Genomic DNA, 16,508 nt, shown 5'->3' on the forward strand with positions numbered 1-16,508 from the left:
TTCAACCAGGCGAAAATGCTCTCGGTCTATGATCAGGTTGTGTGTGCCATATATAGCTGATGAACTGCTGTGTGAGTAAGCTTGCATGAAGAGCAAAAGGGTGTTAAAGGCAGGCTTTCTGGAGGGGGCACGTGTCACTCGTCTGTCTTGTCTGCTGGCTAAACTCACTTTATACCAATAAAGAGACCCAGTTTTTCTGCTCTTTGTTTTCTTGTACACCACAGCAAACACTGTGGATTCAAGGGCGTGAACCCAAAGAACCTAAATAATGAAAAAGAATTTGTCTCAAGGCATCTCAATCGCGATGGGTGCTTTAGGGGAGTTGAGATCTTGGGTTGAGCCAGGCTGGTTTGCAGTCCTGGAGGAGTTCCCCAGAGTGCCCAGGCAAGACCATGCAACCTTCTGGGCCCACATCTGATGTGCATCCAAGAGACAGAGCCAGCAGTCGGAGTTGCTGGGACATTCAGTTTTTATTGAACACTTTAAATAAGCTGGGTATATATTACTAGCAATTATTATTAATAATAATAAAAAAACACAAAGAGTTCTGCATTCACCAGTGCATTGTGCAGGAGGGAGGAAAGCCGGCTCCCACCCTTGCCGGGGGCCAGGCAGCCTAGCTGTGCTGCCCACTGGCCCCATCCCCATGATGCCAGGATGGCATCCTGGCCCCTCTGCCAGCATCCTGCTTCCAAACCTGCGTGCCAGGGAGATGTGAGGCGCTGTGCTGACTCAGCACCCAACCCTCAGCATCAGTCAGGCAGGGACAACCCTAGTGCTGGCTATCCTCCCTGTGCACTGCCCACAGGCATTGCCCCTCTACGGTCCCCTGCCCTCTTCTCCCCATGTCAGGGACTGGCTGTGCTCCCCACGCTTGTGGACACACATGGGTTCACCCACCAGCCCCCCAGGATCCCCAAAAACACACATACACACGCTGACCTCTCTACCCCAGCCCAGTCCCTCTCACCCGCCTGGGTGCGGGGAACTCCCAGTTCTCCCAAGGTAGCAGGCTCATTGTAAACCCCTCTGCGAGAGCCTGCAGGAAGGTGAGCCCTTGGGGAAAGGGGGTCCTGGATCCAGGGCTTGAGCCCCGTGGCCCCCGCGGGGGACCAGCCCTGCCGCTCGGGGCAGTGCTCAGGGCAGCAGTGTTATTGCACTTTGGTCCCCAGCAGAGACCCAGCCCACCTCCAGGGTTCCCTGCAGATCCCCAAGGCTGATCCTGGTGGGGTGGGTGCCTGAGTGCCTGGGCAGCGCCGCGGCAGCCACAGCACTTGGCACCACGGCCACTGGTGGCCACCACGCATCGAGTGATGACAGACCGTGGGGGTGTGCCAGGCTCCTGCACTGCCCAGTGCTGCGGCTGCAGAGGGGTGCAAGGGGCAGCTGGACTCAGCCCCACTCCCCAGGGTCCCCATCACTAGGACTGTGCCTCCGGCAGCTTCAGGCTGGGCTCAGCCAGCACTGGCCCCGGGGCTTTCTGGTGTTGGCCCCGGTCATGGCAGATGAGGCTTCTGGCCTCGCAGTTGAGGTTCTGGTAGCGGGGCGGGCTGGGCGCTGGCCGGTGGCAGATGGAAGCAAAGCTGAAGGGACTGAGGCAGCAGCCAGGGCAGGGTAGCACTTCATCCTGCTCCAGCATGGCACCGGAGCTGTGCCCAGGCAGCATAGCCGAGCGCTCCGTCCGCTCCAGCGCTGCTGCGCAGGAGATGCTGAACTCAGAGAAGCCGTGCTCCAGCCCGCTGCCCCAGGCTAGAGGTTTGCTGACCATCATGTGGTTGTTGTTGATGAGGAGCCCGTTGGGGGCCCGCACGTCTGGCTGCCAGGCCCGCGTGCCCGAGGATGAGGTGCGGATGAAGTTGCTGTTGAGGGGCAGCGGGCCGGGCTGCGGCGGCTTGGAGCTGTCTGGGCCGCGGTCCATCTGCTCCTCTGCCTTGGAGCTGGGGCTGGGGGCTCCTCCCCACGCTGGGGGAGGAAGGAGGGCGGGGGGCTGGGGGTCGTCAGTGGGATGAGAGGACCCCATAGCCAGCTCCAGGCCCCCCCGGTGGGTCAGCTCGGGAGAAGAGGGCAGAGAGTGGCACTTGCGGGGGCTGCTGGCGGGCGCTGAGAAGTCGCACTGCGCCTCCACGGCGGGCTCGGGCGTCACGGGGTTGCTGAGCTGCAGTGGGGCAGGGGGCGGCAGGTCGAAGGTGAGCGAGATAACCGACTTGCTCGGCGTGTCAAAGAGCTTGATCTTTCCCCCCTTCAGGTCCTCACGATGGGAGAAGGGGTTGACACGGGTGGATGTCTCCTTGGACCTGGCCCCGCTGTAAGGCTCCAGCGGCCGCAGCAGGGTGCGTGACTTAGAAGGGAACATGTCAGACTGGCTGCGGGACAGGCGCTGGTCTGGCTGCAGGTGCTGTGTCCCCAGCTCACGCAGGGGCGACTGCTCGGTGTGGCTGGCTGACCTCCTGGCCACCCCTGGGCATGGGCACAGGAGAGTGTCACCAGCAGCCAGCAGCCGCCCCTGTGGGGTGCTATGGGGTGTCGGGCCCAACAAGGTAGGGGTGCACCCCAAGGGAGGAACAGGGACCAGCTCTATCCCAGAGACCTCACACACCCCTGTCTCCTCCCCGACAGCTGATGGGGTGGGATGGGAAACCCCACACTCCCCCACCTTTCCACCCTGCTACGGCCTGTCCCCGAGGCGCCCACGTACCAGTGAGTGTGGCTAGTGTAGCTGCAGCTCCAGATGCAGGCAGACTCTCCCCGATGCCAAACAGGGTGGTCCTGGCACCCTCGGCGCCCAGCTGGTGCTGCAGGATGCTCTCCAGGCACTGCGTGATTTCCAGGAATGAGGGGCGGGAGGTGGGCTCCATCTGTGGGCAGCAGGGATTCCCCATCAGGGCTGTGCCTCCTCAAGCACCCCAGGGAGCCCTGCAGAGCAGAGGCAGCTCCCTGCTCGCCCTGTGAGCAGGCCAGGCAGCCTGTCCTGCCCGCCTGCCCTAGCTGGGAAGGGCAGCCAGCGGAGGTGGGAGTCTCACACTGCAGCAGTGAAAAGCCAGCTGGAGGAAGGCCGCTGGGCAGTCAATTCCCACCATGGTGCGGAAAGTGGTGACGTCCAGACCAAAATCCTGCACCAGGGAAAGGAAGAAGAGTAAGGCTGGGTCTCCTAGGGCACCACAAGGCCCAGGGGATCCAACATGGGCTGGTCCCCTACCCCCTGCACTGTCACACAGGACTGTGGATCTGGAAGCACCCCAGCAGGGACACAGCAGGGGAGAACTCTGATGTCACCCCAAATTGGGCTAAGGTTGGGGGATATTATGACACAGGTACCACTTCTGCCCTCTGCCTTAATTTAACTGCCCTGTTCTCCTTTCCAGGCTCACTATGGGTTCTGAAGTCACCAGCAGAGACCATCCCTCCCTCCCTGGGCAGCAAGTGGAACACAGCACCCTAGCCCTGAGATGTGGGACCAGTCCTGCACATGGGTCTCTGCCCCATACAGAATGGCCCCCCCTTGTTTGATGAAATGGCCCCAGCCCCAGTGCTGCTGCCCACAACTCCCCGTTCCCATCCCAGTCACCTCAGTGCGGGGCAGGTAGTCGGGGTCAGCTGGCACACGAGCAATGGTCTCACACAGGATGATGCCATATGCAAACACATCGGCCTGCAGAGAGCAGGGACTCGTCAGTGCACCCTGCAGCCCTCAGCTGATGTGCCCACCACGCTGCAAGGCCACAGTCCTTCTCCTCCCTGCAGCACCACACTGGGGCTCTGGCACCTTGTCACCAGAGGGATGCCCAATTCCTTCCCTCCGGATGCACCCCAGGACTGCAAACCACTGGCAGCGCAAGCCTGAGTAAAGCCCCACACAGGGCAGCCTCACCTTCTCGTTGTAGATCTCCCCACGCAGCACCTCGGGTGCCATCCAGTACGGGGAGCCCACCACGGCCAGCGGCTCCTTCTCGCTGCCCTCACTGGGAGATAAGGGGAATATCAGCTGCCCAGTCCCCCACATGCCCAACCTCCCATCCCCCTGCTGCAGCAGACTAGATCACCATCTCCATCTCCCCTCCTGGGCTAAGCCTCTTCCATGCACTCTGCAAACTTATCTCTTCCCAGTCACACCCCCCTCTTCTCCACCTCCTCCTAGCCATTCCCAAACTGCTCCTGGAGTCTGCCCTGCCAGGGACTATCTCACCACTCCCACTCCTGTGGCAGCACCTCTCTGGCTACTGACAACATTATCGTGGGAGAGGCTGTGAGAAGGTCAGAGAAAAGAATGCTAAGCAATTCTTATCTTCACTTGCTGCACCTGTTGTTGAGAACACGTGGAATGTGTTATGGAGAGTTGTTTACCAAAGGGTGATTTCTTAACTGGCCGCTGGTGGCGGTGTTTGGATTGAAAGAACGATTGGGTTCACCTGTATCGTGACCACCTCTTGAGGGTGATGGGTTTCTTAATAAGTGCAGTATAATAAAGTGATTGATCAGCCTTCTGAGAGTCACGGAGTCAATGCTAATTACTGCCCCTTAGGGGATGCCCTGCGGTCATTCCCACCCTTTTAGCTGCATCCCCAAGGTCCATCCCTCTCCAGCTTCTGCTCTGAGTGGGCTCCAGGGATGGGGATGGACAGGTGGATGCTGCCCACGTACCTGTAGGTGGGGATCTTTTCTGCCAAGCCAAAGTCACCCACTACAGCTGTGTAGCCACTGGCCTCGCAGCGCACCAGGCAGTTCTGTGGGCACAGGAGGACCTGTCACACCAAGTGCACCAGCCCTACCTCCCTGGCCAGTGTTTTCAGGATGTCCCAGCACAGCCTCCTGCTCCCCAGCCTGCCACACCTCGGGCAGCAAGGAAGCAACACGGGTACGGGACAACATGGGAATGCGGTGCCCGGGGACATCCTGTACCTTGGAGGTGAGGTCACGGTGGAAAATGCCCTTGGAGTGCAGGTAGCGTAGGCCATGGGCGATGTCGAGGGCCAGCTTGACACGCATGGACCAGGAGAGGGGCACAGGGCTGTCCAGCAGCTGCTCCAGGTTCCCACCGTTGATGTACTGATGGGGAGAGCCAGGCCATTGCACCACAGCATGCCTCCCCCCCATAACACTGGATGCCCATCTCTCCTCCTAATGCATATTCCAACCAACCCACACCACAGCCTCCCAGCAGGCCTTGTCTGCACATGTCACAGGCCAAGAATGTGTCCCCATAGGCATCACTGTCCCTTCCCCAGGCTTGCAGGAACCCCGAGACTCATGGCTGTTGCCACACTCTTACCTCTGTCAGTGCATGCAGCTGTCCCTGGTGCACACATACCCCCATGAACCTGTGAGACAGAGGAGATCTGAGGGTGGCTGTGGCAGGGACCAGACCCAACAGCTTATCCAGCAGCAGCAGTAGCAGCTCCAAACCCCCAGGCCAGGGAAAAGTGGGGGCCGGCAGTGGGGGAGCAGGTCCTACCTGAGGATGTTGGGGTGCGAGAGGCGGTTCATGAGCTGCACCTCCCGCAGCATGTTGCCCCGGTTGCTGGTCAGCTTGTTCATCTTCAGCACCATGATCTGCCCTGACTGGCGGTGCCGCACCTGGAGGGGATGCAGGGAAGGCTGAGCCTCACCTCTGCAGCCCCCATGGACACGAGGCTTCACCTGGCTCCCACCCCAGCCCAGAGAGGGGAGCTAAGCATCCCACGGCACCCCAGGGACCACCAGGGCTAGGGGGGCACTTTACCCACATCTCCAAGCACTCCCAGGACTGATGACACACAGCCCCATCCCTCCTGGGGCACCCTGCTTGTTATGCTCCCTCCACCAAGCTACACTGCCCTGAACTCTGAGAGGCAACAACAGCTCCAGAAGCTGTGAGCCCAGCTCCACTGTAAGAACAGGCAGGTACAGGATTGGGAAGCATCGGGGAGGACTGGTTTTGGGTCAGCACCACCCAGCCAGACCCTACCAGCACGGGGTGGAGCAAAGAGGGGGCCCCTCGGAACCAGCTCTAGGTGTGGCCAGCTGTAGCGCTTGACCCGAGTCTGGCAGGGCATGGAGCCTGGATGAGCTGTATATTTAGCCAGCCCCAGCCCAACACTGTCATGCGATCTGGGGGCCTGGTCCCCCGCCAAGAACAGCAGCTGGAGCATGGCCAAGCACGGACACCCCATCTATCTGCAGCTCCCTGGCATGTGCAGGGCAAGGGAAGAGCACGGGATGCCCTGACCTGACACTGTTGTGGGGGGACCAAACCAGTGTTGAGGGTCCCCTCCTGAGCAGGTGCTGGGGGTGGGATGCCAGCCCCGCCTCGGAGCAGCAGCTGCCCGGGGGGACAACCCAGTGGATCCCAGCTGCCCCCCAGCACACACGGAGCTGTGCACTGAGGCACAGGCATTCCTCAGTGCTGCCGTCAGCTCCCTGCTCTTCTCCTTTTTAGTCAATGCTGGTTGAGGCTGCTGAGCTGGTGCCAGCCCTGGCCAGCCCCACAACACCCCCACAACACCCCTCACGTCAGGGATTGCCTTCCCAGGAAAAACACAGGGGGTTGGCAGGAGGCAGGATGTCCAGCACCCCTGTCCTGCTCCGAGCTTGGCCCTTGTCCCCACCACAACGGAGGGAGGCTGCCATGCTAGCCCCTCCAGGGCTCTCCTCTCACCCCATGGCCAGCACTGCTCCTGGGGTGCATGCCACGATGGGGATCTATCCAGCAGAAAACACCCAGGGGATGGAGCAGCAGCACATCCCTTCAAGAGGCCCTGGGGAAAATGAGTGCTCTATGAAAGTTCTTCTACATGTCTGTGTGCACTGATGCCAAACCAGTCCCAGTCAGAGTGGAAGTGAAAGGCAATAATTGTGCCGTGCCACCATCAGCTCCCTGAGCTCATGCAGAGGCTTTGAATAATTCAGCAGACACCTGCCTGTGGGCACCCTGCTCCAGTTACACCTGTGCCACCTCCAGCCAGCCCCAGAGAGCCAGCTGGCACTCCTGACCCACTGACAGGGGCCACGTGACAGCAGAGCTCGGAGTGGACCCTGACGAGTGGCAAGGGGACACCTGGACACCTGCCACCACAGGCCCCTATCCTGGCACCCACCATGCTGCAGGGAGAAGGGAGGGTGGATTTCCCCACGCCTCCTCCTTGCTGAGCACTGGACACACTGAGCTCCTGGGTTCAGGGAGAGCCTGTCCCAGGGTGAAACTGCAGAGCCTGCTGTGGGGAGCACCCAGAGCGCTCCCTCTAATGGGGCTCCAATCCTCCCTGTGCTCACTGCCCTGCTCATCACACCACTGCCCAGCAGCACCTGGAACTGCTGACAATGCCATCCTGACACCCCAGGACTCCTTGGTCACACCTGGACCAAGGGCAAGGGGAAACCCCACTCCATCTCACCCATCGCTGTCCTTCCTCCACCCATCCCTGTCGGTGGAGCAGCTGAGGGCAGCACCAGAAACAGAAACCAGAAACTGGGCTCTCAGCCAGGCTTCAGTGCAGGCTTTAAGGAGGTGGCCTGTGTGACCAAAGCAGGGTGGGCACAGTCTCCCTTGGTCCCTCCAGCTCCCCATGGAGCCGGGGGTTGAGGAAGGCAGAGCCTGGACAAGGCCAGCAGGATCCACAGCCTTGCCCAGCCTCTGGCACTGGGTGCTGCCCAGCAAAAGCTATCATTCCTGACCCAGCTCTCCTGGTGGCAGTGCTTCCTTCCCTTCCCACGCCACGTGGGGCTGGCAGGACTGGCTGGGTCAGTTTGGCTGGCACCAGCAGCTGCCAGACAGCAGGACCGGGCTCAGTGTCGCAGGCAGGCTCATGCCCGCCGGGATGGCTGGAGGCGGCAAGGCTCCGGCGCCACGCGCCCACGCCAGGAATGCCCAGGAATGCCATGTGGCATGCACAGTGCTGGCACTCGGTGGCCATGGCCGCAGGGCTGGCCAGCTCCCTGCCAGCAGTGGCAGCCCTGCATCAGGGAGCAGCATCTGGTGGGCGCCAGCTCAGCCCCACACGGTTGGTCGGGAGGTGCCGTGGCTGAATTCCTCATTAAAAAGCCACCTGCCATTGGAATGGGCTGAGTGAGGGCTGAGCGCAGTCACATGGGGTTGGACACCTTTACACTGGAGGAGAGGCAGCCTGGGGGCTTGCGAAAGCCGCTTCTTCAGGAATTATCCCAGGGATCCCAGGAGCTCCTGCCCAGTACAGCCCTGCCCCAATGTCTTTTTCCGTGATTCCACCCCCATGGGGCATGATGTCCTTGAGGCTGTCCAATGAACTCACTTGTGAGGCCCTGTTTTGCCATCTCCCCTGCAAGGCGAGCCCATACCTGGGACAGCTCAAGGCCAGCCCAGACCTGGGACAGCAGGGAAGGAGTTATGCTCCCTTTCCATGACTCCCACAGGCACTGCCCAGTTTACCCAGTCTGTCCAAGTGCTAGCACCAGCCCAGCACCCTGGCACCCCCTGACACAGAACCCGCAGCAAAGGGCATCAGCCATGGCTGCAGGGGGCTCGAAGCCCCCCACTAAGGAGGCTTCCTGCCTCACTGCCGTTCAGAGAAGGCAGCAGGCAGCACAACCTCCTCGGGCAGGAAGGTGTCCCCTCTCGCCTCTCTCATGCACCCTGGCATGGTGCCCAGGAATCCCAGCGCATTCCCCGGAGCTGAGCTCAGCCGGGCAGCCGTGTGGGGCTGCAGGGGGAGCACATACCACTTGTCCCCCACCCAGGAAACAGGCAAGCCCTCACCCCTCTCCGATGCTCCCCGGCATCCCACATGGCTGGTGCATTCAGGGGTTCCGCGGGTGAGCCAGGGTGCCGTGGCATGTTGGTCCCCATCACATCTGCCGCCAGCACACAGGGCTGGGGGATGGGCCGGGCTGGCGGCAGCCCCAGCCTGGGCACAAGGGATCTGAGCTCTTTTAACAGCGGAAATTAGAGTCTTATTTAAAGAGCATGCTAATCAGAGCAAGCAGACGGCCTGCTCCCTCCCCACAGCCGGCGCTCCCGTCTAGACATGGGGCAAAGCTCCCTGACATCTTCCCATCCGGAGGTCTCAGCAGCCACCCCCCGGCAGCCTGCACTGGGGACAGCCTGGCACACAGCCCCACTCTCTGCTCATTGCCCTGCCCCACACAAGCAGGGCACAGTCATACAGGGACACCAACCTGCGCCCGTCACCCCTGAGAGTTCTGTGGGGGATACAGGAGGGGACAAGGGAGCTTGCAATGGCACTGGTAACCCACAGCCACCCACAACAACTGCATCTGAGCTCACAGGAATCACAGTAACACAACAGGCTGGGACTGGAAAGCGTGCTCATCAAATGGAAAAGGCAGAATCAGTCAAGACAGACTTTGAGGATGAGACAAAGCACCTGTTCTTGGAGGGTGCTTGAGCACCAGCAACCCCCACCTCCTGTTCTCCTAGGGCACAGCAGGGGCCGGGGCAGTGCCAGTGCTACACTGTGGTGGCAGATCACTGCCTGGCCTGGCTGGCAAGGCTGGAGCCTGCCCTGTGACAGAGCAGGAGAGGGGCTGGCAGGTCTCCAGCTGGTCAGCACAACACGTTTCCTGTGCCCAGGACTCCCAAGCGGCAGCTGCGGGGCCAGGGCTGCTCCCAGCCTTGCCATGGCTGGCTGACCTTGGCTAATTCACTTCCTCCCTGCCTGCCTTAGTTTCCCCATCAGTGTCACGCTGCTTCATTCTGCTCTGTAAAACGAGGCAATGTCCCTGATGAAGGGCAGCAGATAAGAGGAAGGGACTTGCTCCATTAGTTGCACCGGAAAATTGGAAGTAAATAGAAAACTCCAAAGGTTGGTGGGGAAGCGAGCAGAGATGGGCAAGTGACAGTGATGCCAAAACTCTCTCCTGAGCTATGCCCATGCTGGGAGCTGCTAAACCACACACACACACACAACATGGAAATGGGGTGCTGGACAGAGCACATCATAGAGCTGCACCCTGGGAGATGGCATTTCCAAGAGGATGTGCAACATCAGGGCATGAGGCTGAGATTCAGATGAGTGAAGGCCTCTGGATAGAGCCCCAAGGATGCTGCCCACAGCCCCTGGGTCTGCTGCAGCCAGAACATGGGAAAGTAAGACAGGGATTTGAGGAAGAGCTGCAACAATGGTTTAAGGGTTGGAGAAAATGCCTGGCACAAAGAGACCTGGCTCAATCTGCTCAGTCAATTGGAAATAGAGAGGTGGCTTCCTGCAATGTCTGTGTATCTGAGAAAATGGGGGGCCTAGTGCCTCTGAAATTGCACAGGGAAAGGCATGAGAACCAGCTGCTCCAGAGGGAAAACAGCCCTGCTCTGCAGCACAGTGGGTAATCAGCTACGAACAAGCGCCATGAAAAAGAGCAGCTTCTTGTCACTGGTGTCTCCTCTTTGCTCTGGACAGCCTTTCTGAGAGAGGTGCTTGACTGGAGGGGCTAGCTTGGGACACCAGGGCTAGGACACACTGAGTCCTTTGGTTTTAATGCTGAGAAGACAGTGAGATGCTGACAGTGTCAGCACCCTGCCTGGCCCTGGCTCAGCTCCACGCCAGGACCGAGCTACCTGCGCAGGGGCAGAGATGTCAAGGTCCCCTCCCTGTCCCCCTCACCCACCAAGGCTGGAATCACATATGGCTCAGGAGCCACACAGAGCAGGCAAATTAAAGTGCCCACAGCCTTGGAAAGCTACAGAAGGAGGAAGGGAGGTGGGAGGAAAATGGGTCCTGGGCTGCCCTGCCAAGCTCTGTCCTCCTCACGAGCTCTGGCGGCCAAACCCCAGCTCAGATCCCAGGCTTACCCCACCATCCTGCTGAGCTCTTGGACTCAATCCACCACACAAGCACAAAGCCCCATCTGGCCCCCTCCCATCCCTGCTTCCTTGCCACCATGCACACATGTCGATTACTGATCCTGATCCCTTCCCACCCCTCAACCTTCGCCAATGCCCCAAATCCTACGTGCCAGTGGCCCTACAAGAACCTGAACAGTGTATGGGAGAAGGAGCATTTTGTGGCTCCTGCAGAGAGTGGGAAAACAAACAGCGAGGCAAGAAGAGACTGTGGCCTCGCTGAGACACGGGAACATCCATTATTAAAGAGCCATATCCACGCCTGACATTATTAAATGCCTCCCTCTGCTCCAAGGTGCTGTTGTGCACTCCAAGCCAGAGATCAATAGCAGAAACCCAGCCAGCAGGGAGGTCATGGCTCCACTGGGAGCTCCAGGAAGGAGCATGGAGGAAAGGGACCTCTCTGCACATTCTCCATGGCCCCTCACAGGACACCTCTTTGGTGGCTGAGGAGGAAACAGGTCAGGGGGTCCCACTGCTGAGTGGGGAATGGTGTCAGGGTTGGAGAGGGACCCCAGGGTACCGCCAGGATGTGAATGCCCTGACGGTTGTGCTGCCTGTGACCTCAGTGACTGTGGTGGCAGGTAGTGGGGGTTGTGCCCAGCCCTAAGCCGCTCTTTGAGGGATATGAAGCCACTATATCATCACTTAAGGGCAGTCCTGGCCCGTGGCTTACAGTACCTTAAGTGATGCCGACGCTGAAAACAACACATGCACACACCTCCCCTCTGCCGGGAGAGGTAGTGGTGACACCGAGGCACAGCCCTTCATCCCCAGCAGCAGAGCACTGGCCTGGCAGGATACTGCCAGCATGCACCTCTGCCTCATTGCTGGAGACCCCGAGCTCCCCACCAGCACTCACACTCCGGTATCGTGGGCACGGGCCACACACAGGCATCCCCACCCTGACAGTCCCTGAGAGCATGGAGGACAAAGGCAGCTCTGGGGGCTCCGCCAGGAGCCAGCCCCCTGCTCTTCTACGGCATCACACCCCTGTCCCACAGCCAAACACCTTCGTAGGGGTCCCGCGGGGAATCCTGCACATCACCTGCTCGGCAGGCCCGGCAACGCCGGACATCACCTTGCAGTGCCTAGGAGCGCTACCTGGATTGCCGGCCACCGGCACACCCCGGGCGGGCTCGGCTGTCCAGCCCTGAGACGGGGGTCCCCGGGGCTCGGCTGCCGCCACCCGACCCCCCGCGCACCCCACGGCGCGGCGCTCGGAGCGCTCAGCCTCCCCGGCTGTAAACAGAGCCGGCGCTCCCCTCCCCCTGCCCGGGGCGATGGAGGCACAACGCCCCGGCCGGGACGGGGCGAGCGCGGCGTCCCCAGCTCCGCTCCGCTCGGCACCGCCCGGAGCAGCCCCGGCCTCGCCCGGCTGCCGGGGGATCGCGCTCCCCAGCCGAGGGCGCGGCCGGGGCTGCGCTGTTGCCGCGGTCCCGGGGGACGCCCGATCGCGGCGGGATGCCCCGCGGCCCGCCATCCCCGCTCCCGCCCCGCACACCTTGAAGACCTCGGAGAAGAAGCCGGCCCCGATCTTCTCGCAGTAGAAGTCGTCGATGCGCGCCAGGGTGGAGACGGCGCTGCGCAGCGCCCGGTACGAGGAGGGCCGCAGCCGCCCGCAGCCCGGCCACGGCCCCGCCGCCTCCCCCTCGCCCTCGCTGGGCCGCCGCGGCAGCTTCTCCCACTCCATGTCGGTCCCGCCGAGCACCCCCAGCGCCATTCACATCCCCGCCGGGGCAGCCGCGCGGCCGGGGCGCCGCCGCTCTCCCGGCCCCCGGGGCGATGCTAGCGGCAGCGGCGGCGGCGGCGGCGGCGGCGCGGGGCGGGCGGCGCTCCGGGGCGCTCCGCGCTCATGGCCCGGCGCCGGCTCCCCCCCGACCCCTGCTGCGGCCCGGCGCTGTGCCTCCGCCGCCCCGAGCGCTGGCACCGGCGGGGCGGGGCTGGGGCGGGGACAGCCCTTAACTCCTTGGGACCCGCCGGCGTCGCCGCCGAGCGCGGCGGGAGAGCCCCCCCACCACCGCCCTGCCCCGCCCCGCGCTGCCCGCCCGGTCCCGGACGCCCCGGGGTCCGCGTCCACCGGCACCGGGCACCGGTGGGTGCCGAGAGGGCGTCTCCCTGCGCGCCAGAGTGTGCTGTGAGGCCCTGAGATCCCGGGGCAGAGCTTGGGCACACCCCACGGACACAGGGCTGTGACTGTCCTCAACCCCTGGATGCGCCTTAGAGGCGTGGGAGTCTTGCTCCCCTGGGTCCCACCTGGATGCACATTGTAGGTGCGGGACTTCCTTCCTTCCCCGGGCCCTGCCGGGATTTCTCGTTTAGCTACGGGACTCTCTTTGTCTTTGTAGCACCCAGTTCCTGATGGACGGACAAAAGGCACGGAGATCTGATCGGATCTCCCCATATATCCAGCCCCACCCTATACAGTGTCGTGGGACCAGTTCCCCCATACAGTAGCTGTCGGCAGTTTGAGCCCCCTTGGTACAGGCTTGGATCTCTGCCCTTGGATCAGGGGCTCGGAGTCTGCCCATGCACCTAGCCTGGGTGGTGTTCCAGGGGCAGTGCATCTGTCCTCCGGAGGAGCAGGCAGGAGCAGCCTCTCAGTGACAGCATGCCCGGTGCCTCTGGCACCCTTTTGCCTTCCTTGTTTTCCTGAGCTCTTCCACTTCTCCCTGGTTTCCTTCTGCTTGCTGCTCCCCCACCTCAGGCCTTTTGCCTGCTCTGAGGCTGATCTGTCCTGTCCTTCCTGCCCAGGGACTTTCTGCAGCTGGATCTGCCCTTGCTCAGTCCCACACATTTTGCTGACGCTCTCCTTGGCATCCACCTGCCTGTGCTGGCCCAGCCCTGCCCCAGCCTCCTCTCTGGGCGCTGCCACAGCCCAGACTGTGCAGCTCCCCTCAAACAGCTTTTTCCCTGTGTGGTAGGACTGGCTGCACATGCCCTGCACCACTCCAGCTGATTTTCCTGCTGGGAAAAGCAGCCACATGGAGTGTCTCTTGGTGTGGCATTTTTTTTTGCCACGGCTCGGCTCCAGGTGCCATCAAGCACAACATAAACACCTTGGGCCATGAGCTGAGTTTTCTTCCTTGTCTTAGAAGGGAGAATAACCCTGTGGGCTAGAGCAGAGAACTGAGCCTCCCATTTATTTATAGTGGGAACAGTGCCCTGCCCTCGCCCTAGGAATTCATGGTATTCCTGCTCTTCCAGGCCTGCAGAGGGAGTGGGTTTGTGCAGGGCAAGTTTCCTACATGTGGAGGGGCAGAGACTTGGGACAGGGCTCAGCCAGTCCCTGTCTCAGGGGTCTGAGCCATCCTTTCCCTCACCAGTACCACTCCAGCCTGCCAGGCTGTTGGATAGCATGTGCCAGCGAGGCTTTGCAGCCATGGGGTGGAGTGCTGTGCAACAGGCCACATTCTTACATTTCCTCAGCCTCACATGTCAGTCCTGCTGACAGCAGCCTGACAAAATGACAGGAGCAGCTCCACGGATGGGAGGAGAGAACAGCATCTGGCAGTGGGGTCAGGAGGCTTCAGTCTGTGCCCTCCTGCCTTGGTGTCCAGCTGTGGCTGCTCAGATGGGTGGCAGTGGGTGCCCACCTGGGCTCAGCCCTGGGTATCTGAGCATGCTGATGCACACACATGAGCCCCATGAGCAGCTCCTCAGTGATGTGGGACACTGCTCAGAGGAGCACAGCACACCTGGGGCTACAATGAGAGCCTCTCCCTTCCATGTGAGTGCAGCAGATTCCTGATGGTCAAGGCACCACAGCAGGGATGGGGAGGCCTGGTGAGGCTTCTTGGAGACAGAAACTCAGGACCACTGCCTGATCAGAGCTCCTGCTGCGCACAAGTGACTGGGTTTACATCCAATTAAGTTGTAATGGATAAATTAAAGCCCTGGAGATGGCTCTGACTGTGGAAATTGCTGCTGCAGGATTTGCAGTCCCTTCTCTCATCAGCACTGGTAACTCTACTGTGCTATTTCCATCACGCTCTGCTCCTGCCTGGCACAGCAGGGCTGAACTGAGACGTGGCTAAAAGTCTCCAGTGCCCCAAATCCCTCCCATGGTGCAGGCAAGTACACTAAGCAGCTGGGTGCAAAGTCAGGCTGGGCTGAGCCTGCAGCAAACCCTGAATTAAGCTCCTCGATCCCTGGTGAGGAAAAGCAGGAAGGAGGTCTCCCTGGCTGTACTCTGCTCACGTGGATCTGCAGGGGAGAGAGGAGGGGGACTTTGTCCTCCTTGCCCTTCTCTTTCTGGGCTCTACACCCCTCCTCTCCTGCAGAGAAAAGGCTCAGGGATTAGTAAACATCTTCACCCTGCCTGCTGGGAATTGTGCATCACCCAGGCAGAGCAGGGGTGGGAGCTTTCAACCAGCCTATGGAGGCTGGAGCTGTAGAAGCGCAGAGTTCTCCTGTAAGGATCAGGGCACACCACAGGTATGGGCTGGCCAGGCTCTGTGCAGGGCAGTGAGGGATGCAGGGGCTCTCCACACAGGAAACCTGGTCCTTGCTGTACTCCCACCTCTATTCCACAACAGCACTGGGGGCACTGGGGTGGCACTGGGGTCCTTGCAATGCTCTGATTGGGATGAGCCACCAGTAATCCACCCTGACCAAAGCCTTGCCCTGCTCAGAGCTCCAGAGCCAGAACGTGAGCAGTCCCCTCCTCTGTACCCATGTGCAAGAGCCCATCCCTACCCGAGACTCCTTCTCTGCAAATGCTCTGGAAAATCAATGGCTGCTGCTGCCAGGGGTGTGCTGCCAGAGCAGGCACAAGGCTAAAGTGCATGAGGGTTTTCCAGCCTGGAGAGGCTGTGCAGACACAGGGGTGAGCAGGACAAAGAGCGCTGGCTGACTCAAATTACTCCCTTTGGTCCTTGTCTCCAGAATGTGGGTGCAGCCTCTTGGTCCCAAATTTCCTCTTTCCTTCTGTGCCAGGAGATCTCTGCTCTTTTCCCACACTACCACACATCACCCTGCAGATCTCCACCCCCAAGTCCTCTATGTTCCCCAGCTCCCTGTTTATGAGACAGCTGTTCCCTGAAAAACATCTCATCCTTTCTGTCCTGTAGGAAATGGGAGCTGAGGGCCCAGCAGGGGCCATTACAGGGTGATAGGAGCCTGGTTAGTTTGAGGACCCCAGGGTACTCAGGAGAAGGTCTCAGCCTCAGCCTGCTGGTGTCCAGTGGCACCCAGTCCAGTGATGCAGCTGGACTACATTTCCCAGTGCCCTGTGTGCTGCTGAGCCCATCAGGGCCATGCATGTTCCACACCCAGAACCATGGCTGCAGGCTGCAGCAGCCCTCATCCAGATGCCAGCAGGGACTGCAAGGTCCCTGCTGTGCAGGCACATTGCTGTGCCCCCTTTGCCTCCCTGTCACTCCAGCTGCAAAGCCATTGAGGGGCTGTGTGCAGCACGAAGGCTGCAAATATTTGTTGTGTCATTAATATTCTCCCAGCATAGTCAGCACAGCACCTGGCAGCATTTGCTCGCTGCCTCCTGTTATCTCGTCGATGCTTCTCATGCCTGGGTGCCAGAGCTGTGACATCCATGGAGACAGAATCCACTTCCATCCCTGTCTCCTAGTGCTGGACAGTGATTTCAGCTCCCGGCTCTGCTTCTCCTCAAGCAAACACTGGTGGCTGTGCCTGGGAGGCACTGATGCCTGAGCCCAGCTGAGTGTGTGCCTCCTGGGAGCCCCAT

The 16,508-nt window shown here is 60.8% G+C and overlaps 1 protein-coding gene across 1 annotated transcript; it reads right to left on the reverse strand.

The window, feature by feature from the left end:
* Positions 1-451: 451 nt before the first annotated feature.
* On the reverse strand, positions 452-12,564 carry TESK1 (testis associated actin remodelling kinase 1). Its single transcript, XM_059493156.1, has 10 exons — positions 12,309-12,564; positions 5,450-5,571; positions 5,267-5,315; positions 4,897-5,043; positions 4,639-4,721; positions 3,869-3,959; positions 3,566-3,649; positions 3,021-3,110; positions 2,696-2,855; positions 452-2,457 (listed from the first exon to the last, which is right to left on the reverse strand). The coding sequence occupies exons 1-10, from the start codon at positions 12,525-12,527 to the stop codon at positions 1,421-1,423; spliced, it is 2,082 nt and encodes a 693-aa protein (XP_059349139.1). The 5' UTR covers positions 12,528-12,564; the 3' UTR covers positions 452-1,420.
* Positions 12,565-16,508: the final 3,944 nt, after the last annotated feature.

This window comes from Ammospiza nelsoni, chromosome Z (genome assembly GCF_027579445.1).
Source record: "Ammospiza nelsoni isolate bAmmNel1 chromosome Z, bAmmNel1.pri, whole genome shotgun sequence".
In the NCBI taxonomy this organism is placed as follows: domain Eukaryota; kingdom Metazoa; phylum Chordata; class Aves; order Passeriformes; family Passerellidae; genus Ammospiza; species Ammospiza nelsoni.